This window comes from Trametes versicolor (assembly GCF_000271585.1).
Source record: "Trametes versicolor FP-101664 SS1 unplaced genomic scaffold TRAVEscaffold_6, whole genome shotgun sequence".
NCBI lineage: Eukaryota > Fungi > Basidiomycota > Agaricomycetes > Polyporales > Polyporaceae > Trametes > Trametes versicolor.
Window position 1 is genome coordinate 2,171,509 of NW_007360326.1, and position 17,547 is coordinate 2,189,055.

General features: G+C 57.7%; 6 protein-coding genes across 6 annotated transcripts; 5 read left to right on the forward strand and 1 right to left on the reverse strand.

Moving 5' to 3' along the window:
• Positions 1-1,396: 1,396 nt before the first annotated feature.
• On the forward strand, positions 1,397-2,953 carry TRAVEDRAFT_20714 (uncharacterized protein; the record flags this gene model as incomplete). Its single annotated transcript, XM_008039934.1, has 3 exons — positions 1,397-1,894; positions 2,006-2,596; positions 2,660-2,953. 3 exons carry the CDS (start codon positions 1,397-1,399, stop codon positions 2,951-2,953), a joined length of 1,383 nt encoding a protein of 460 aa, XP_008038125.1.
• Positions 2,954-3,159: 206 nt separating this feature from the next.
• On the reverse strand, positions 3,160-3,761 carry TRAVEDRAFT_124195 (uncharacterized protein; the record flags this gene model as incomplete). Its single annotated transcript, XM_008040748.1, has 2 exons — positions 3,160-3,540; positions 3,690-3,761. 2 exons carry the CDS (start codon positions 3,759-3,761, stop codon positions 3,160-3,162), a joined length of 453 nt encoding a protein of 150 aa, XP_008038939.1.
• A 1,331-nt stretch (positions 3,762-5,092) lies between these two features.
• Positions 5,093-5,604, forward strand: TRAVEDRAFT_47963 (uncharacterized protein; the record flags this gene model as incomplete). The annotated part of the gene is made up of 2 exons (XM_008040214.1): positions 5,093-5,161; positions 5,221-5,604. The coding sequence occupies 2 exons, from the start codon at positions 5,093-5,095 to the stop codon at positions 5,602-5,604; spliced, it is 453 nt and encodes a 150-aa protein (XP_008038405.1).
• A 1,594-nt stretch (positions 5,605-7,198) lies between these two features.
• TRAVEDRAFT_124028 (uncharacterized protein) lies at positions 7,199-7,552 on the forward strand (the record flags this gene model as incomplete). The annotated part of the gene is made up of 1 exon (XM_008040749.1): positions 7,199-7,552. A coding segment is annotated over one exon (354 nt), but the record flags the coding sequence as incomplete, so codon positions are not given.
• A 1,710-nt stretch (positions 7,553-9,262) lies between these two features.
• Positions 9,263-9,773, forward strand: TRAVEDRAFT_124401 (uncharacterized protein; the record flags this gene model as incomplete). The annotated part of the gene is made up of 2 exons (XM_008040750.1): positions 9,263-9,325; positions 9,390-9,773. 2 exons carry the CDS (start codon positions 9,263-9,265, stop codon positions 9,771-9,773), a joined length of 447 nt encoding a protein of 148 aa, XP_008038941.1.
• A 1,040-nt stretch (positions 9,774-10,813) lies between these two features.
• Positions 10,814-12,089, forward strand: TRAVEDRAFT_168624 (uncharacterized protein; the record flags this gene model as incomplete). Its single annotated transcript, XM_008040751.1, has 5 exons — positions 10,814-10,939; positions 10,996-11,358; positions 11,418-11,598; positions 11,664-11,847; positions 11,906-12,089. 5 exons carry the CDS (start codon positions 10,814-10,816, stop codon positions 12,009-12,011), a joined length of 960 nt encoding a protein of 319 aa, XP_008038942.1. The 3' UTR covers positions 12,012-12,089.
• Positions 12,090-17,547: the final 5,458 nt, after the last annotated feature.

The following is a 17,547-nucleotide window of genomic DNA, read 5'->3' on the forward strand; positions in this document are numbered from 1 at the left end:
GCCCTCTTCCTATACGCTTACTCATCGTCCTCCCCACGTAGTATATAAGGAGGACTCTGCAGGCCTCTGCTCTTCAGTCGTTCTCTCACAGACTGAAGAGTAAGTCCCATATTACCTATGCTTTCTTACATGTTTACTTACTAGTACTTGTAGCCTCTCTTTGTGCGGCTTACAGGTACAGTACTATGCAATCATAGTCGTTCTCTCACAGACTGAAGACCTCTCTTTGTGCGGCTTACAGCCTTCCAGGTTCAGAGTTCATCAGTGGCCGGGTCAAGGGTCTCGCCCGACGGTCGAGAAGGGCGAGCCACGATACAAGCGCTGGCCTCACTCATCCTTCCGGACTCTTCCAACTACGCTTGATATGCACATCTCATTAGAGCATCATGTGGCTCACGAGACATCTAGGTATGTGCTCTCCCTCCGGGCGCGACCGCTCTAGACTCGATCCACCCGGGGATGTCCCGATGGCCCATAGTCTATATAATCTCGCTCCTACAAGCTCGTATGCTCACCGCCAAGAGTGTGTGCCTCCTCCACCTCATCCTCGTCACGAAAGACCGCATGGTACATTATATCTATCGACTTAGGTGAGTCGTAACCGGTAAGTTACCTCATTGGTATGATGGCGGCCTGAAGGTATCCACATGAAGTGCCATGGGGACTCGAACTCGCAGGGGTGTCCATGTTGAAGATATGCGTGCTAACTTCGACAGGGCGATGATAGACTGATAGTACACTACACGATGCGGCGGTCGTGTAGGGGGCCTTTGTGGACATTGTGTAGTTACATCTAATGAAATATATTCTCATTTCGTGCATCCATAACAGAAGGCCTTATATAATCTCAGATGTGACGCGAGCAATTCGCGCCTCGCCCAGATCAGGCTGGTCGGGCTACGTGAATCTAGCTCCGCGTCGTCTCGTAGTAGGTCGTGCACATCTTACTAGGTCGTTGCGTCGTAGGTAGTGAGCCCCCTAACGATCCATTCTCGTTGACAGTAGTATGATATTTCCACGAGCATTGCTCGTCTTGACTCGTAGCACGATAGCACGAGGTCTACGCGTATAATGTCGGAGATACATCCTAAGTGTCCCCCGAACTACTCGTGGGGGGATGCACGGCAGACGCTAGTCACCCGGGTTACTAGATTGAACTAGGCATTATCTTACTGACTCGTAGCCTACTGTACGAGAGAGGGGTCTCACGCAGTGAATATCGACTCGTGCAACAATCGACATTGACGTGGTCGCACAGCATCCAAACTAGCGCGGCCGCAGTGGTACTACGCTGAACAACTGTGTCTCTGCAGATATCTATGTGGTACGGGATGTGTCGCCTGCACCGATAATCGCCGTTGAAACGCTTCACTTACACAGTATATTTTCGGCCAAGATGTCCCCGTATCAACTCAACTGTCTCCCTGTCGAGATTCTGCAAGCAATTGGCGACGTCGTTCAGTCCACCGCCGACATGGGGTCCCTAGTTTTGTCCAACAAGTACCTCAACGATGTTCTTACCCCTATGTTGTACTCGTCCATCTATCTCCAAGACTCCGTCACTGCTGCGATGTGCATTACGACGCTGGTAGGCTTACCCGAAGACAACTTTCAAGGCCGCGATCTAGCTACTTATGTGCGCGTGTTCTCCTGCGATTGCGAGACACACTTCGTCATCAGCCCTGAGGCCAAGGATTTCTATCAGCACCTCAAGCGTGCCGTATCCCGCATGACAGGCCTACAAAACCTCAAATCCCTCAATGTCACGCTGTTCACTCCCTCTCTTTGTCTCTCCCTCTTCCATGCGGCTGCCGCCACCCTGCAATCACTCGACGTAGGGATCTCGAGATCTTCGTCATGGATTGACGATAGCGACAAACAGGCACTCCTTGGGGTCAGTCCGACGTGTCCCAGTCTCGTAGAGGTCAGGCTTGATTTGTGCAGTTCTCCTTCTGGGCCTTTCTTCGTTTTCCTTCGGAGGCTGCTATCGTCTCACCAAAACCAGCTGCATACCCTCTTCCTCAGTGCTCGAAGTTTGCCTCCAGTTCGTTCGGTTTTGCGAGATACGACCGGCTGGCTGGTGCTCGAGCGACTCGAATTGGAGGTGGACGCCCTATCTGCGGATTGGCTGCCACAAACACCCGTGGTGCGGTCGTTGACCATAAACGGAGACCCTTCCTTGGTGCTTGGCCGCGAGGATCCCAGCGGAGATAACACCAGTTACATTATCAGCGGTACTCGCGGGAAGCTATACCTCCCCCCAACTGCGTTCCCCCGCCTCGAAGAACTCGTTTGCTCCCATGGCATTCTGCGTCTTTTTCTCCCTCCAAACTCCCCCGCCCCCCGTCCGATCCGAAAAATCGAGCTAGATAAAGCGAGCTACTGGCGGAAAGGTCTCGACTCCTGTCCAGACTGGTACATATCAGGGGAGTCCGTTTGGCGTGCGCTGAGCTATCTCCCGAACTCCAGCGCACCGGTCCGTGAACTGGCGCTGGTGGTGCAGCATCTCGACATGCGCGCGTTCGTAGTCCAGGCGGGACCGTCTCTCAAGACTCTGGAAAGCCTCGTTCTCGTCACGCACGAAGACCCTACGGATGTGAGTCCACGCCCTGGAGTCAGCCTTGGCACACTGAAACTGATCTGGTTGCGTTTCTCCTAGCATGTCGCCTTCAGCCGTCTGGGCGAAGACCTGTTTGCCCATATGCCCAAGCTACACACGTTCATCCTCTCGGATGGTCCGGCCAAGGCGATGGACGAGTGCGAGAGCTTTGGTTGCGGCGAGGATGTCTATCGTCAGCGTGTCTGGTTGGAGCTTTGGGAGGCACATGCACCTGCGTTGGTCACGGTCGCGTTCACGAACGACTTCACATGGATGAAGAAGCAATACGGCTGGAAAAACGACAAATTGCATATACCGGAGGGGGCTTTAAACCATTCAGAATCGCCGCGATAAGCGGGAAAGTTGAGCGTGTTCGCCACCGTCGAAACACACGAATGGCCGCCTCTGTGAGTATCCATACAAGCATCTATTCCGCGTCTACCCCTAATACACCACGCTGGCTACAGCCCCTTTTAGTGTAACTGCCAAACGATCCGGCTGCCAATCCATACGTAAGTCTCTCAACGCGCTCGGTCATATGCACACTCACCCGTCCTGGATCAGATACTCGAAACCACAATGGAATTCGTGTTTGCCGTGAGGCAGAACCCACCGTCAAGGGGCGTTCCGCAGTGCGACAGATCGTTGCAGCTGCCCGTGCACCCCGACTTGTCGCAGTATCCGACGTTCCGCGTCGCGCTCATGCACATCGTCTTTGGCGCGTCAATGCACGACGCGCCGCCGCTGTACACGGTGCACACGCCGCCGCAGACGTTCCCCGCGCGCGAGGCGCAGTAGACGATCCGCGTGGTCTGCGCGGAGCGCCGCGTGGGGGAATTGGATGTCACGTCCGAGTCGTCTCCGACGAAGATGAGTGTCGCGTTGGTCGTCGCGAGCCACAAGTCGAGCTGGGCGTCGCTAACGATGCCAGCGGATACGGTCTATGACATGGCGAGGTCAGTACGCAAAATCGAACGAAGCGTGTCAGCTGAGGTGTATCCACCTCCACGGTCGCGTTCCCAGCGTCTTGAATGGTCTGTCAGAGTAGAAATGAAACGGTGCCTCAATACGAGTCGGCGGCGGCGCTTACCGGAGAAGGAAGACCAAATATCGCGACGATCAAAGCAGCGATGACAAAGAAGAAGGATGCGAAGTGTTGCATGGCGAGCCTGGTTTTGGTGAGTGTGCTGTCCATCTTCGCTCGACGTTGCTTTTATATGCGTCTGCAGCGTGTTTTTCGCGGCAATCGACTCGGAGATCGACGGCCTTGTGCTCTCCCCAGGACAGCTCGAATCGTGGCAGCGAGTCTCCTGTAAGACAGGCACGGCCCCTGCCGCTGCGGCCACACCGCGGCTCGCAGCTGGGCGGTAGGATCCGCACGGCTAGGCCTATGTATGGCAGATACCACACGAGGGTAATGATAGCAGTGTCCAGGCTGTGAATCGCCGACACGCCTGTCCCTGTCCGGCACATGAGAAATCAGACGTTTCAACTTCAGATGTTCAAGGACAGTAGGTATGTGGTTCACGACTAAGAGCGCTGATAGCGTCCGTTGGCTATTTTAGCGAAGCAAGGTACGCACCGTACAGGAGTGGCGGGCCTGAAGGGTGCAGTGCGTGTGGGATCTGACAGGCGAAGACATCGGGCTTTCAGGCTTCAGACAGCCGACCTAGGGCCAGATTCTGGCCACCCGACTCTACCAAGGCACAGGAAACACGGTCGGCTACAGGAACATTCAGCGGACTTCTACTCTGAGTGCAAAGTGCGGGGTAACACAGCGGCGACAGTAGACGTCTGGTAGCCCTAGCCGGAGCTTACGAGGATGCCGACTCAGGCGCGCCGGGGCTTGCCTATAGCCACCGGTGCTCGGCGATTGCGGCCGCAGGAACCGCCACGTTGTACGATGGAGCGATGCGCTACAGAGCCTTCACGTCCAGCATGTCTAGAGAGTGTAACAAGGTGAGTTCAACTCGCACCAAGGTGTCGATATGTACACGACTGCTCATTACAAGCATGCGCAATGCAGAATACGTTGCACTTAAGCCGCTTAAGCCGTCGCAGTGCCAGTGTGCCACCACATCCTCCTCTTGTGTCGTCCGCGGGAGCTAGTGATCGCTAGTCGAGCTTCGCCCCGGCCTCTTCATTCACCGGCGTAGGCACCAAGCGCATAGGGCACCAGAACCGTGATACGTTTGTATCATCGAACCAGGTCATGTAAAGGAGTCGAAGGCAGGCCATGCCGATAGTCGTTCAGGCCCAGGGCAGTCACCTACGGCCGTGTGCCCCCGCGTCGCTTAGACCCCCGAAATCCCGGTTTTTGCACACTGGGCTGGTCATCGTCCCCTCGACGCCAACGTAGCCTTCGCAATGAGAGGGGAGCTGTATGTGCGGGCAACGCGTATAAAAGGTGAGCGAGGGAATCTGGGAACGGCAGTGAACACAGCTCACTAACCAACCTTGCGAACATCTTCCCCGCCACAACTCTCTACAAACATGCAGTTCTCCGCTGTCTTCGTCGCCCTCGCCGCTTTGGCCTCTGTTGCCATTGCTAGCCCCGCCGGGGTGAGTCGCGTCCTAGTCAGTCTCACACACCCTTGCAGTGTGCTCAAGTTCCTCCTCAGGTCGTCAACACCCAGGGAGTCGCGAGCTCCATCGTCTCCGACGCCGAGATGGCGCACTTCCTCGCCACCACCGACGCCGAGCTGACCTTCATCGGCGAGCCGTTCAACCCGCTCGCCAAGCGCGCCGCGCAGGCGACCACGGTCACCTTCTGCACCAAGCGCATCGGCAACATCTGCGGCGGCACCTGCACGGTGTACAACGGAGGCGCCACCTGTCTCGACGCCGCGAACACGACCTGCATGTCCGCCACCCAGGACGTCGGTTTCTGCGACGAGCTCGGCTGCGACGGGAACTGCAACACGATGTCGCAGTGCGGTACTCCGATGGGCAACGGCTTCTGCTTCACCCCCGACACCCAGTCCATCCTGGTCTCCTCTCTCTAGACGCTGACGCTAGGTCAGCTCTTAGTGAAACTCAACTTAAATAAGCTTAACTGACAATGTTCCTTGCAGGATCACCTGTGTCACAACAATTGAGAACACGAACGACGGACATCATCGTTTTCGGGAATGGGTTGGATATATGGGGTTATTGGTTGGGAACATACCCAGGCTTCAGCGTGTCATGTAGATTCGGATGGTTGGTATATGCAGCTGTATCTGCGAGGTGTATGTGAAGCGGTCCTGGCTCGAGGACCGAGCAGTGCAGCCAGACGAAGATGCGGTACCTTGACTTCCAACGCGGGAGACCTATTCACACTACTCAGTAAAGCGTGACACCCTGAGAACTTGAACATACACTTCATGGTTCGTCTGCGACGAGTAGCAGCACAAGTACTGCCCTACTGAACTCCGCAAGGGGCATGGTTTTGCACTCCGCACAAGCCGGACGTCGGGGATGCGAGGAACCACCGACTGTAGAGTTCGGCGCAGACTCCCGAAGAAGGAGCGAACGCCGAGGGCCAGAGCACAAGCTGTCAAACCAGCGAAGATGGAGAGAAAGAGTCCGGCTGCTTGTATGGCAGAGCGGCGAGTTGCCGCATTCGGCTGTGTTCGGCAGAAAGAAGCTGTTTGGAGCGCATCCTCTGAATGTTCGCGGGTAGACTTCGAGGCTGGGCGCCGCATGCCACAGGTTACCGCCGTGGTGAGAGCGGGATCCGGGGATACTTACAGGTTTTCTCAGGTGAGCAGCCAACGAGAGACGAAGGAGCACGTACGGGAATAGAGTGGAGCCTCGTCGGGTGAAGTAAACGCTAACTTCCGGTCGAGCGGTCGACCAATGCGGATTGCATCTAAGTTATTGGACAACCCGCGATATACGCGGAGTAGTACAACTCCGACGGATACCATCCATTTGGTGTACTCACATGAGTTTCCCCATGCTGGACATGTCCGAGCGAGGTCGGGACTCGAGTCTCGCCTCTCAGTAACAGTGGTTCTGCAAGCAGGCACTCTATCCGCGATGTCTGTAGTGAATGTGGACGATCAGCCTAGGCCTCAATAATCATTGGCAGACGCACGAACAAGCAGTACTGGCAATACTCAACGCGGGTCGGGACCAGGGCACCTTCACGTCGGCATATCGTTCGGGCATTATTGTCGACCTGCCAAGCGCACGGATGCGGTCTTGTGTTTGCGAACTGCAACTGCTAAATGGATGTACCTTCCACGTGCAAAAGGGACACCACCTAGATGCAGCGAGTATAAAGGAGTGAGCATTTCGACGCTGAGACGGCAGTCAAGCTAGTATCCTCACCTCACAACTCTCTCCACTACCCGACCAACAACCACCCTCTCCAACAATGCAGTTCTCCACTCTCTTCGCCATTGTCGCCTTTGCCACCGCCGCTTTTGCAGGCCCTGTTGCAGTAAGTTTAATCATTCCCTGGTTCTAGCCTGCGAACTCACCAACGGTCACCTTCCCCAGTCCACCATGGAACTTGCGGTCGCCGATACCGCCAAGGTAAATGAAAAGGCGTGGCGGACGTAACCCTACGGACTTGGTATTGATGCTTCACTCCCGCAGATCTCGAGCTCCATCGTCTCCGAGGCTGAAATGGCCCACTTCCTCGCTACCACCGACGCCGAGCTCACCTTCATCGGAGAGTCCTTCAACCCCCTCGCCAAGCGCTCCGCTCAGACGACCAGCGTCACTTTCTGCACCAAGCGCGTCGGCAGCATCTGCGGCGGGACCTGCACTGTCTACACCGGGGGTGCGACTTGCCTCGACGCGTCCGGCACGGTGTGCATGTCCTCCACGAAGGACGTCGGTTTTTGCGACCAGACGGGGTGCAACGGGAACTGCAACGCTATGTCCGCGTGCGGGACCCAGATGGGCAACGGGTTCTGCTTCACCCCCAACACTCAGTCTATCATTGTTTCGTCTCTCTAGGTTTCGTAGTCGGGTGAGTTTCCGGAGGTTCTAATCACGGAGTAAGAGGGCTTACCATCTTCCAACAGGACCGACGATCGCACTGAGCCGAAATACGATTCAGACACTTCGGTTTATCTTCTTTGGTTGTATCTGAGGGAAATTGAGTCATAACGTAGACGGGTCACCTTGTCGTTGTATGTTGGCAGATATGCATGCGCCTATTTTTGCGAAACGAACTGTGAGCTTTGAATGAGTTAAGTGCACGGCGGACGAGAGGAGGGCTATGATGATTACTCGAGATGACTCACATTCGAGAAAACACCGTTCCGTTGTTTTGAAGCTTTCCCTCAGGGAATAACGAAGAGTATTGCACCCGGAGGAGTGGCTACACAAAATAAACCCAAACGTAGAGCCATCGGATGCAATGCGTCTAGTACACGCACTACTGTCCAAATGCAGCGCGACTTCAGGGTCGTCAATAGGTTGTAAACTAACAACGCGGTGAGGGACTTCACCTATCACCTTTTACCCAGGCTCGTGTTCGTTGAGAGTTATGGCCCTTTGCGGGAAGTAAGGATGTCTCACGGCACCGAATATCGAAGGTATCCCGCACAGCTACCTAGTAGCGTCTTGGACGTGAGTTGGCTTCCAACCATATGAAGACGTCCGGGATCCTGTTCTGTCCGAGATGTCCGATACGGCGTGTGCGTTGAAGGCTTCACGCCGAAGGCCTCGGCTAAGCCAATCGAGTGACCCAGATGGGCAAAAATCAAGGGAGTCAAGGTTTCTTGAATGCAGGGTTCAGCGCGCGGCGGAGGCGGAGATGGGGGACCGCGGGGTCGGTGTACAAGCTATCGCCCGGGCAAAAATTGCTCGTAAACGTCCGGCTGCTTGCTCGACAGGCTGCAGTGCCGCATTCGGTGGCGGTCGGCAAGCGGTGGAATACTGTAGTGAGTCCATAGCGAGGAGCTCCACAAGAAGCATCAAGTATAGAAAGCAGCCGCGGAGCGCGAATCCTTGAACTGGCGATACCCGCTGTCTTGAGAACAGCCGCGGATAGTGGGGCTAGATGTAGTACCGAATGAGAGGAGCTCGGCGAAAACGGGAAGAAGCACTTACGGGGATAGAGTCTAGGTGGAGCGCGCGGACGCAACTTTAAAAGTTGGCCAATTTGGGCACTGTGAATGTTCGCGAATGCATCTATACTTGCACTTATGCATCGCGGGTCACTCAGAAGGAAGGATATATGCGCGGAAGTGCGAACTTCCGACATTGTCAGTACTGCCATACAGCTTTCAAAGCGTGTCCAGATCGGGTTCCAAGTTGACGCCATTGCACACGACAGGTTCGGGATCAAGGACACCAGCCACGATGGTCTCTGTGGGCATCGACGATCAGTTCCCGCTGCCCGAAGAGCATGAAAAAACTCGAAATGTCACCGAACAACGTGAAGAAGGCTTGATACAGGTCGGGGCCAGGGCATAGAGATATAGGCCGGTGCGCTGGAGCCCAGTGCTCTAGAACAAGTGTCAACCTGCAAAATGTGCGGGAGCAAACGTTTTCTACCTAGCAAATTCGAATGCATTTCAACGAGCTCAAAGCGATCGCGGCGAGAGATGCATATAAGAGGTGAGCAAGACGACGAGGAAACAGTAGTCAAACATCCCTCACCAGTTCATTGTTCCTACCAGCTTCTCTCCACCACCGTTCCGACCCTTCGTATCAAACATGCAATTCTTCACACTTTTCATCACCGCCGTTGTCCTCGCCGTCGCCGCAATCGCGAGCCCTGTTTCAGTAAGTCAAGTTGCTTGCCTGCGTGAGTTCTTCACTCACAATTATTCGCCGCACACAGCCCGCTGCCGACGTGCAAACTTCCACCTCCATCATCTCCGAGGCTGAGATGGCCCACTTCCTCGCCACCACCGACGCCGAACTCACCTTCATCGGCGAGCCGATCAACCCCCTCGCCAAGCGCGCCGCCCAGACGACCACGGTCACCTTCTGCACTAAGCGCGTTGGTAACATCTGTGGTGGAACCTGCACCGTCTACACCGGCGGCGCGACGTGTCTCGACGCTGCGGACACGGTGTGCATGTCCTCGACCAAGGACGTCGGCTTCTGCGACCAGACGGGGTGCAACGGGAACTGCAACGCGATGTCGGAGTGTGGCACGCAGATGGGCAGCGGCTTCTGCTTCACGCCGAACACGCAATCTATCCTCGTCTCGTCGCTCTAGAAGCACTTGCTGAGTGAGTGTTCAGGACCGTTGAACAGAGATATGTCCGCTCACCCACGTTTTCAGATCTCAAGCATATGCCTCCGACAGCTCTTCCTGATCTTCGACGAGCTGGGATGATCTCTTTGCGGTTATATCAGGTATCAGGGTACTTGGTTTCTAGGGCAAAAGGGGTTTTTCGTAGTTTCTGTAGGATGTTATATGCGGCTTCATAAGGGTACATAGACTCACACATGTACGAAGAGTACCGTCAGGTGAATTGAGGAGCTGATACCTTCGCAAACGATAGAGGTCGGGAAATTCCAGTCCCGTACGGTTTGCCGCATGGGCGCACATTGAACGTCGTGCACGCCGCGATGATTGATGAGGCGTCTCCGGCGTCCATGCTAAGGCCCAACAGCTACGATGGCCGCATACGAGGTGACCTGCTTGCCCCGCAGGGATGCAGCGTTAGGTAACAGTCAGCAACCATCTCTCTATGCCCGAAGATCTGTCGTAGTACGTTAGCACACAACACCGCCCAATGAAATGAGGCAGGATCGTCGCCTCACCTGGCTCCCCAACACACGTGCTCCTCATATGTGCTATGCACGTTTCCCATCCTGCTCTTCTCCGGCCCCATAAGACGCAGCCACGTTACGTGAGATCACGTTAAACGTGACGGACGCGCCTCCGCAGAAGCAGGCGAAACTTCGGCGGCACGCCCGCCGACGCTGCCTATTGCCTAACGGCGGTCCGCACGCGCTGGTCATGCGCGGCGGCCGCGCCATCAGTGAGGCCGTAAGTGTCAGAGGGCTCGATCACGCTCCGCTACGTCCGCGAGGGGCTTGTCTTCCCGCATTTTCCAGCTGTTCCACGGGCTGCCGCAACGCCAGCGAACGCGGTCAGATGATGCCCCCCTTTGCACTCCGCGGGCATCGCCGGGGAAAAATAGACCGCTCAGAGGTATATAGGAGGGGCGCGAGGGGGGCGGTGCGTTGTCGTCGCCATCTCCAGGAGACCCCTGCCCTCCGTATCCTACCAGTAGCACGATATCGACGATGGTCAAAGGCTTGCTCACCTCCGTGCTGCTTTCCGGAAGCCTTGCGTTTTCCGCGCTTGCGGCGGGTCCCTTCCCAGGCCAGATCAAGAACCTCGTCACGTTCGGCGACTCCTACACAGACGTTGTGAGTATTCGGAAAGTGTCGCGTCAGAGAGATGTTTTACTCACTTGTGGCAATAGAACGGGCATGCAGACGGCGGGATCGTGTGGCCCGTATACGCTGCGCAAGACGGGCACTTCAAGCTCTTCCCGTTCGCGAAGTCCGGCGCGACGTGCTCAAACAACCTCACGAACCGCCCATTCCCCTCCGTGTTCGAGAGCCAGCTCCCGCTCTTCTTCGCGGAAAAGGCGAATGGGTCTTTGAAGCTCGACCCCGAGGACACGATCTACACGCTGTGGATCGGCACGAACGACGTCGGCGCGGGCGCGCTCCTGACGGGCTCGCAGACGCCTGGTGTCAGCATCGTCGATACGGTGACCTGCGCGGTGAACTGGGTGAAGGTGATGTACGCGGCCGGCGCGCGGAACTTCATCTTCCAGAACGTGAGTCAAGACTGGACGTGTTTCCCCCCGTGATGCTGGAGGCTGAGCTTCCCGCGTAGATGATCCCCTTGGAGCACTCCATACTCTACTCGGCGAACTCGTACCCCAACCGCTACTGGACGGGCCCGCGCAACACGACCGAGTGGAGCGTCTTCATGGCTGAACTGACAAAGTCGGGCAACGCAATCGCCGACGGGCTGCTGAGGGCCCTTACGCCTAAGCTGCATGGCGCGCATCTCGGTAAGTCGATCTATCTCATTTCCGATGGTAACGCGAACTCACATCTGCGGCGCGTCGCTATTCAGGTCTTTTCGACTCGCACGCGCTCTTCACGGACATGCTGACCCGGCCGCAGCTGTACTTGAACGGCACCGCGCCGCTGAACGTCACTGGGGCCGTGCACGCGTGCGTCTTCAAGGAGGGCGAGTCGACGGGCGACCCGGGCGTGTGCACCGATGCTACTGGGACGGACGCTGACAGTTTCCTTTGGTGCGTGTATGCGTGGCGTAGTAGTAGAGTGAGTGCCGGACTGACGACGGAGCGACAGGTTCGACGAGTTGCATCCTTCCGAGCAAGCTGACCGCAAGCTCGCGGAGATTATGACTGCTACCATCCAGAGGAAGTCTGAGGAGTGGATTACTTGGCTTTCTTGAGTATCTCGACGTGGGCGTTGCTGAGACAAAAGCAGACGTCAGTCTGCGTCGTGTACTTAGTACTATAGCAAGTGTAACACATACCAACATTTTTCTTGCAAAAGTCTTTGCTTCGACGGTAATAGTCGTTCTTCGCTCTTGGGAGAGTCCAAAACACGCAGGAAAAAATGCAGGAAACCAGTGTATTGTTCGAGTAGACACGAAGTACATACGAAGATTGTATCTCCAACACGGGTCGCCATCCGACATGATAAACTCGGCACGATCTTGAGATGGAGAGTCGTTCTCCCTCACAAACGTTCAAGACCCTCCCGTGCGCACGACGTCACCGCCGGCTATGAGAGAGAGTCCCAAATATGTGCGAGGTGCAACTTTCAAGTTGCTCGTGATGTCCGCCGCGCCCTTATATACTCGGCGTCCGGCGCCCTTCCCGCGCACGGACCACAGGCGCTTAGCATTTCGGTATATAATCTGCAGTGGCGCGCAGAGCGTGTTCTTTACAGTCATCTCGGTCTCTGAAGCTGGCGTTTCGACACTCGATGGGACGTTTTACCTTGGGCTTCGTCTCAGGGCGCGGTTCAAAGGCCGAGTATAGCAATCTCGCGAGCCCCGGACTGGGCATACCGTCGACTGTTCGTTTTTACTGGTCGCGTGGTTAATCAGTCTTGGGCACATTCCTGTAGTTTAGTACGTGTTCACTAGCTTGTATGGTCCTAGCAATGGAGAACGTTCACTGCGACTTGACCCCGTCCTGAGCATTGGAGATCAGATACATGACCGGCATCATGCGAAAGCAAAAAGGACGTACTTCCAACGCTCTGCACGGACGTCTATGCATCACGTTTCCGAGGCTCTTTGATCGATGTAACCTGCCATTGCACGTCTTGGACACATGATGGTACGTGCTTCATGAAGGAGTCGCATGTACAGAGCACCGAATTTAACTCAACCAAGACTTCGAAGAGAATCACTCGGCGGATGATGACGTTCGCGCGCAACCATCTCTCTGTGCCTGTTCCAGCAAGACCAGCGCGCCCCTCAAAGACCGCGCGCGGCCTCTCAAGGCGAGTCTGATCGCCTGAACAGAAAGTTGAGGCTTAAGGTTCCTCTCGGAAGAACAGCAGCTCTCCGGCCTTCGACCAATCGAGCCACCCTCGCATCTATCATACTGGACTTTCCTTGCGACGTCGGTCCGAATAACCTCTCCAGTCTCGTAATCTCCGGTCCCTCCATCGGCCTCGGAACGCACCCACCTCCTCTTCTTCGCAACCTCGCAATCGCCCCCGCACGTTCTGCCCATCCACGCGACCCGGCAGCCCATCATCCAGAATGACAGAATGACGGACACGCAGCCATCATCCCGCGGCATCACCCCCGCCGCCACCGGCCAGTGCCCAACGTGCCTCTCGTCCTTTTGGCCCATCAGCCGGCGGATCAGTCCTCCACGTTCTCTTGCCTGCACGAGCCACGCCCCCCGGCACAGGCGAGTCCAAAGGGGTTATTGCATCCGTCAGGCATGTGGCCCGCGCTTACGCGACGCGCAGCGATATCTGCACCTCCGCGGTGAGCCCAGTGCGCTCTTGCTCCGTAAGGCGCCGCGACCCTCACGCCCGCTCCAGCTTCTCTGATCGCGGTCGTGCTTTTCAGTCTTCGCTCTTCCTGGGCACTCCCGGCCGGCCGCATCGGGCGGTACGGGTGATGGCGCAGGATGCGGTACGTGCCCCTGATGGCACGTCCCGGAGCCAAGGGCCTGCGCCGGTGTGGGACCGGCACTCCTGCGAAACGCGGTGAAACGCGGGAGTTGGCGGGTGGGATGCGCATTAATATTCAGTTTTGATTTCGAAGGTGCCTCGATGCCGCGACGACGACGAGGCTTTTTCGCCCAAGACTGCGCTGCGTGGAGTCGGGCGCGGGCGTACGGCAGCAGGCGCAAAAATATGTTCCGTGTCCTCACAGCTTGCTAAGTGCTTATTACTTCCATCAGCGACGCCTTCGTTGTCCTTCTAGGTCGTCGACTCACCGCCGTGCACAACGCGGTCGCTGCTCGATCAAAACATAAATCCGAACATCGTTCCCTCGGTCAGGGTCTTACCATACGGTCGCTGAACACTGGGTGCAGTAAACGCGGATGGGCAGCCCAAATGGTCCCGGTCAGCACATGCGAGCTATTGAATAGTTCTGATGCCCGCTCTCGCCGCTTTGGTTTTTCCTTCCAGACCGAGGCACCCGTGGATCCGACTAGCTGATCGGTTGACGGTGAGTGGCATGGGAAAATCGTACCTGCAGGTTCGTTCTAACTACACAAATTCACGTAGTGTGCACTCGATATCTGACGATGTATACGACCACAGATATTGTCGCGGCCTGCGCCGGCTTGTTCGCCATCCGCTAATGTGATTTTATCATGTAGCGCGCGCGTAACCCTTGCCTCGATAACAACTCGTGGGATATGCCCGTAGAAAACAGCGAGACGGTCGTGCTCCGGGACGGACCTGAAGTGTACGTACGTCTGGCACTTTCCGAACAGATAATATTGTCCGTGCCCGAAGAACCCATCGGTATGATTTCGAACGCGCGGTTTGTCATTTTGCATTCCCCATCCGTCTGCGCCCCTTCTTCTGATGCGCTGCCTATCGCAGACAACCCCCCTGTTCCAGCTGTCAACCGCACCTTGACGTGCGGTACGTAACGCTATCGCCCGCCCCTCGCGACCGTGCCTCCTGCCGATTTTCCTCGCGCCCCCACGCGCGACCTTGCAGGCGGAGCGTCGTCGGGTGGAGCACGGTGCACGCGGGCGCCTGCTCCCACGCCCCCGGTCTGCAGATCACTTCGCACGGCTCTGATGGCTCTGATGGCTGCCCCGCGCTCCATCAGATCTCGGAGTCGGACCATGGGGGCGACGCGCGATCGCGCCCTCGGCCGCGGGCGCGCATTGGCACCGCTAGCGCGACCCTGCGCGCCGCTGTCGCCCAAAGTGCTGCCAGTCCGGTGGCGGGCGCGATGAGCGACCGACTTGCAGCAGGTCCGCGGGGCGCGCTGATGCGGCCGGACATGTCTTCCTATGTATATCTAGGCGGCGGGAGGGACGGGCTCCTCCATGCTTAACGGATATCAGCTGCGAACGCGCCTCCATCACTCGCGACGCCTGGGCTCCTGAAGTCAATCATAGCGGCCGGCGACGTCTCTGGGAGCAGGCCGCGGTAAGGTTCCGTCGCCCGCTCTTGCTCCATTCATTCGCCGCGTGCGAAAACGCGCGAAACGAGCCGTCCGCGCGCGATCCCGGTCGGCGACGGGCGAAGCTGGCATTCAGCCCGGTTATGTTTGCCCTCGCACGTCCGACCGTTTTTTCACGTTCGCAACAGCGTGGGCACGCATCAATGCGCCCTCGAATGCTCCCATTCGCTCGCGCGCGCCATGGCCAGGGGGAGCCCACGGCCGCGTTCTTCGCCCATTTTGCGTTGGGCCTGCGATCAGTGCAGAACCCCCTCCGTGTGTCGCCACGACGACCCGGCCGCGTTCTCACTAATGTCGTGTTCGCGGCAGAGTTCAAACCTACCCGCCCTCGCGCGGCGGCGTGCACTTGCCGCGCGCACGTTGGCGCGATGGTCCAGTCCTCGTCCGTCATTTGTGAGCGGGCGCTGCGCCGCGGGCTCAAATTGCAAGGGTCGGGCGGCGCGATCACGCCTCCTCCGCAGCGGCCGCGCCACCGCGGCGGGGCGATCGGTGTTCATTTAGACATGCCTCTTTGGGGAGGTGTGTGTCCCACCGCGGAGTGATGCACTGATCGCGCTAAGGCCCAGCGGGACAAGCTCGGAATCAGCGTCGTTCGAGTGGCCAATTGCTTGCGCGAGAATGAACGTCTGGCGGGAAGGGCGAAGGCCAGGCTCGGGGTTCGCCGTCTCGGCGGCGTGGGTGTGTGCCGGCGTAGAGGATGAGCGTGGGCTGCATGGAGAGGTGCATCGACATCAACGGAAGACGAGCTCGGAAGACATGCTGCTCTTCCATCTTCCATGCATGGCCGCCGTTGTACTGTATGTGCGCGCACACTGATCGATGTGAATGTGGCCCCCGGCGCTGCGCTCTAGGGCTCTGCACCTACCGCTGGGCCGCGTCGACACGACTCGGACACGAGCACATGTCCCCAACATGCGTTGTCTGATTACGTCCCGCTAGGAACGTCGCCACGGTCATTTCCGGCGCGAGCAACTGCACTTCCCCCTTTGCGCCCGCCCAGAGCCTGTCGGACCTCCGTGGAGCAGCCTGCTTAATGAAAGAACGCATCGATGCGGCGAAGCTCGCGGCGCGCGGCGCCCAGCCCCTCCCGCCCACTGATACGCGCACGCTCGCGGGCAATACAGTGCCCGAGCGGGACGCAGGGCCAGCCAGGTGATGCAGCGCGGCGCGGCATCTGACCAAACGCGGGCCATCGACCCTGAGTGCGCACTGGGCTTCTGCGGCTTCGCTGATGGCTCCTCGCACGCTGCCCGGGGCTTTTTGCCCGCTTTGGGCGGGGGGGAGGGCGCCCGCGCCCAAGGACGACGTCGCATGGGACAGAGGCCTGCTCGGGGACCCTGAGCCTGGGGGCGAGAATGTTTTGCCGCGATCCTGGGTGCGAATACATGAAGCCCTAGTGGAATTCTCCGCCGCCCATTCGCCGAGGCCGGGATGTGGAACGGAGAGGTTGGCGACTTGCAGCGCATTCGGGCGCGCTGGTGTCTGCTAAGTAGGACTGCATCCGCTGGTCGTAGTCAGCAGAAGCCCGTTCGGTTTGATGGTCGCGCCTACCTGGTGGCGAGTGTGTGGATGCCAGTAAGAACCCGGATTTGAACCAAACCGCCGTTGGTAATTGCGGAGGGGAACAATAAGGCGAGCTGCTCCAGAATAGCCTGCTGCCGGCGGTGCTCAGCGGGAAGCAGAGGATCACACCCAAATTGGAAAGGAGCGACGGCGGAGACTGCGCCATGTACGGCACGCGCTGTAGTCTAACCTACGCCAATTACGACAAGCCGTGCTGCAGATGCCGACATTTCATAAAACAAGACGCGAAGCGGGGTAACTCGGGCAGTCAAGGTGTAAATTGAGCATTGGCATCTGCGCACCTCGCGAACGGCGGGCTGTCCAATTCCTAGCGTCTTCGCTGTGTCCTGCAATCTCGTACCACATCAATCTTGACGCGGCGGCACGTAGGGCGGCAGACCTATGACACGGGCCTCGAGACATGGCATGAGGCTAGGCGCATCCACTCGAGAGCGCCGCTACGGAGGAACGGCACCGAGCACGGATCTTCAATGGCAGGCTTGACGGCGCCGACACGCGCTAGGAGGGCCGCCGCAGGCTGACGTCCACTAGAAGCCCCTGCGGACGCTCGCGCCGCCGACGTCGACGCCTCAGGGAAGGCCTTCGCAGCCCAGCCAACGCAGAATGATAGGCATGAGCACGCTGATGACCCTGGGGCGGCAGGAATGGACTCACAGCCTGAGATTCGACGAATCTGCGCGGACGGTGCGTACGGCAGGCGTCACCAGCTGTCGCCGCG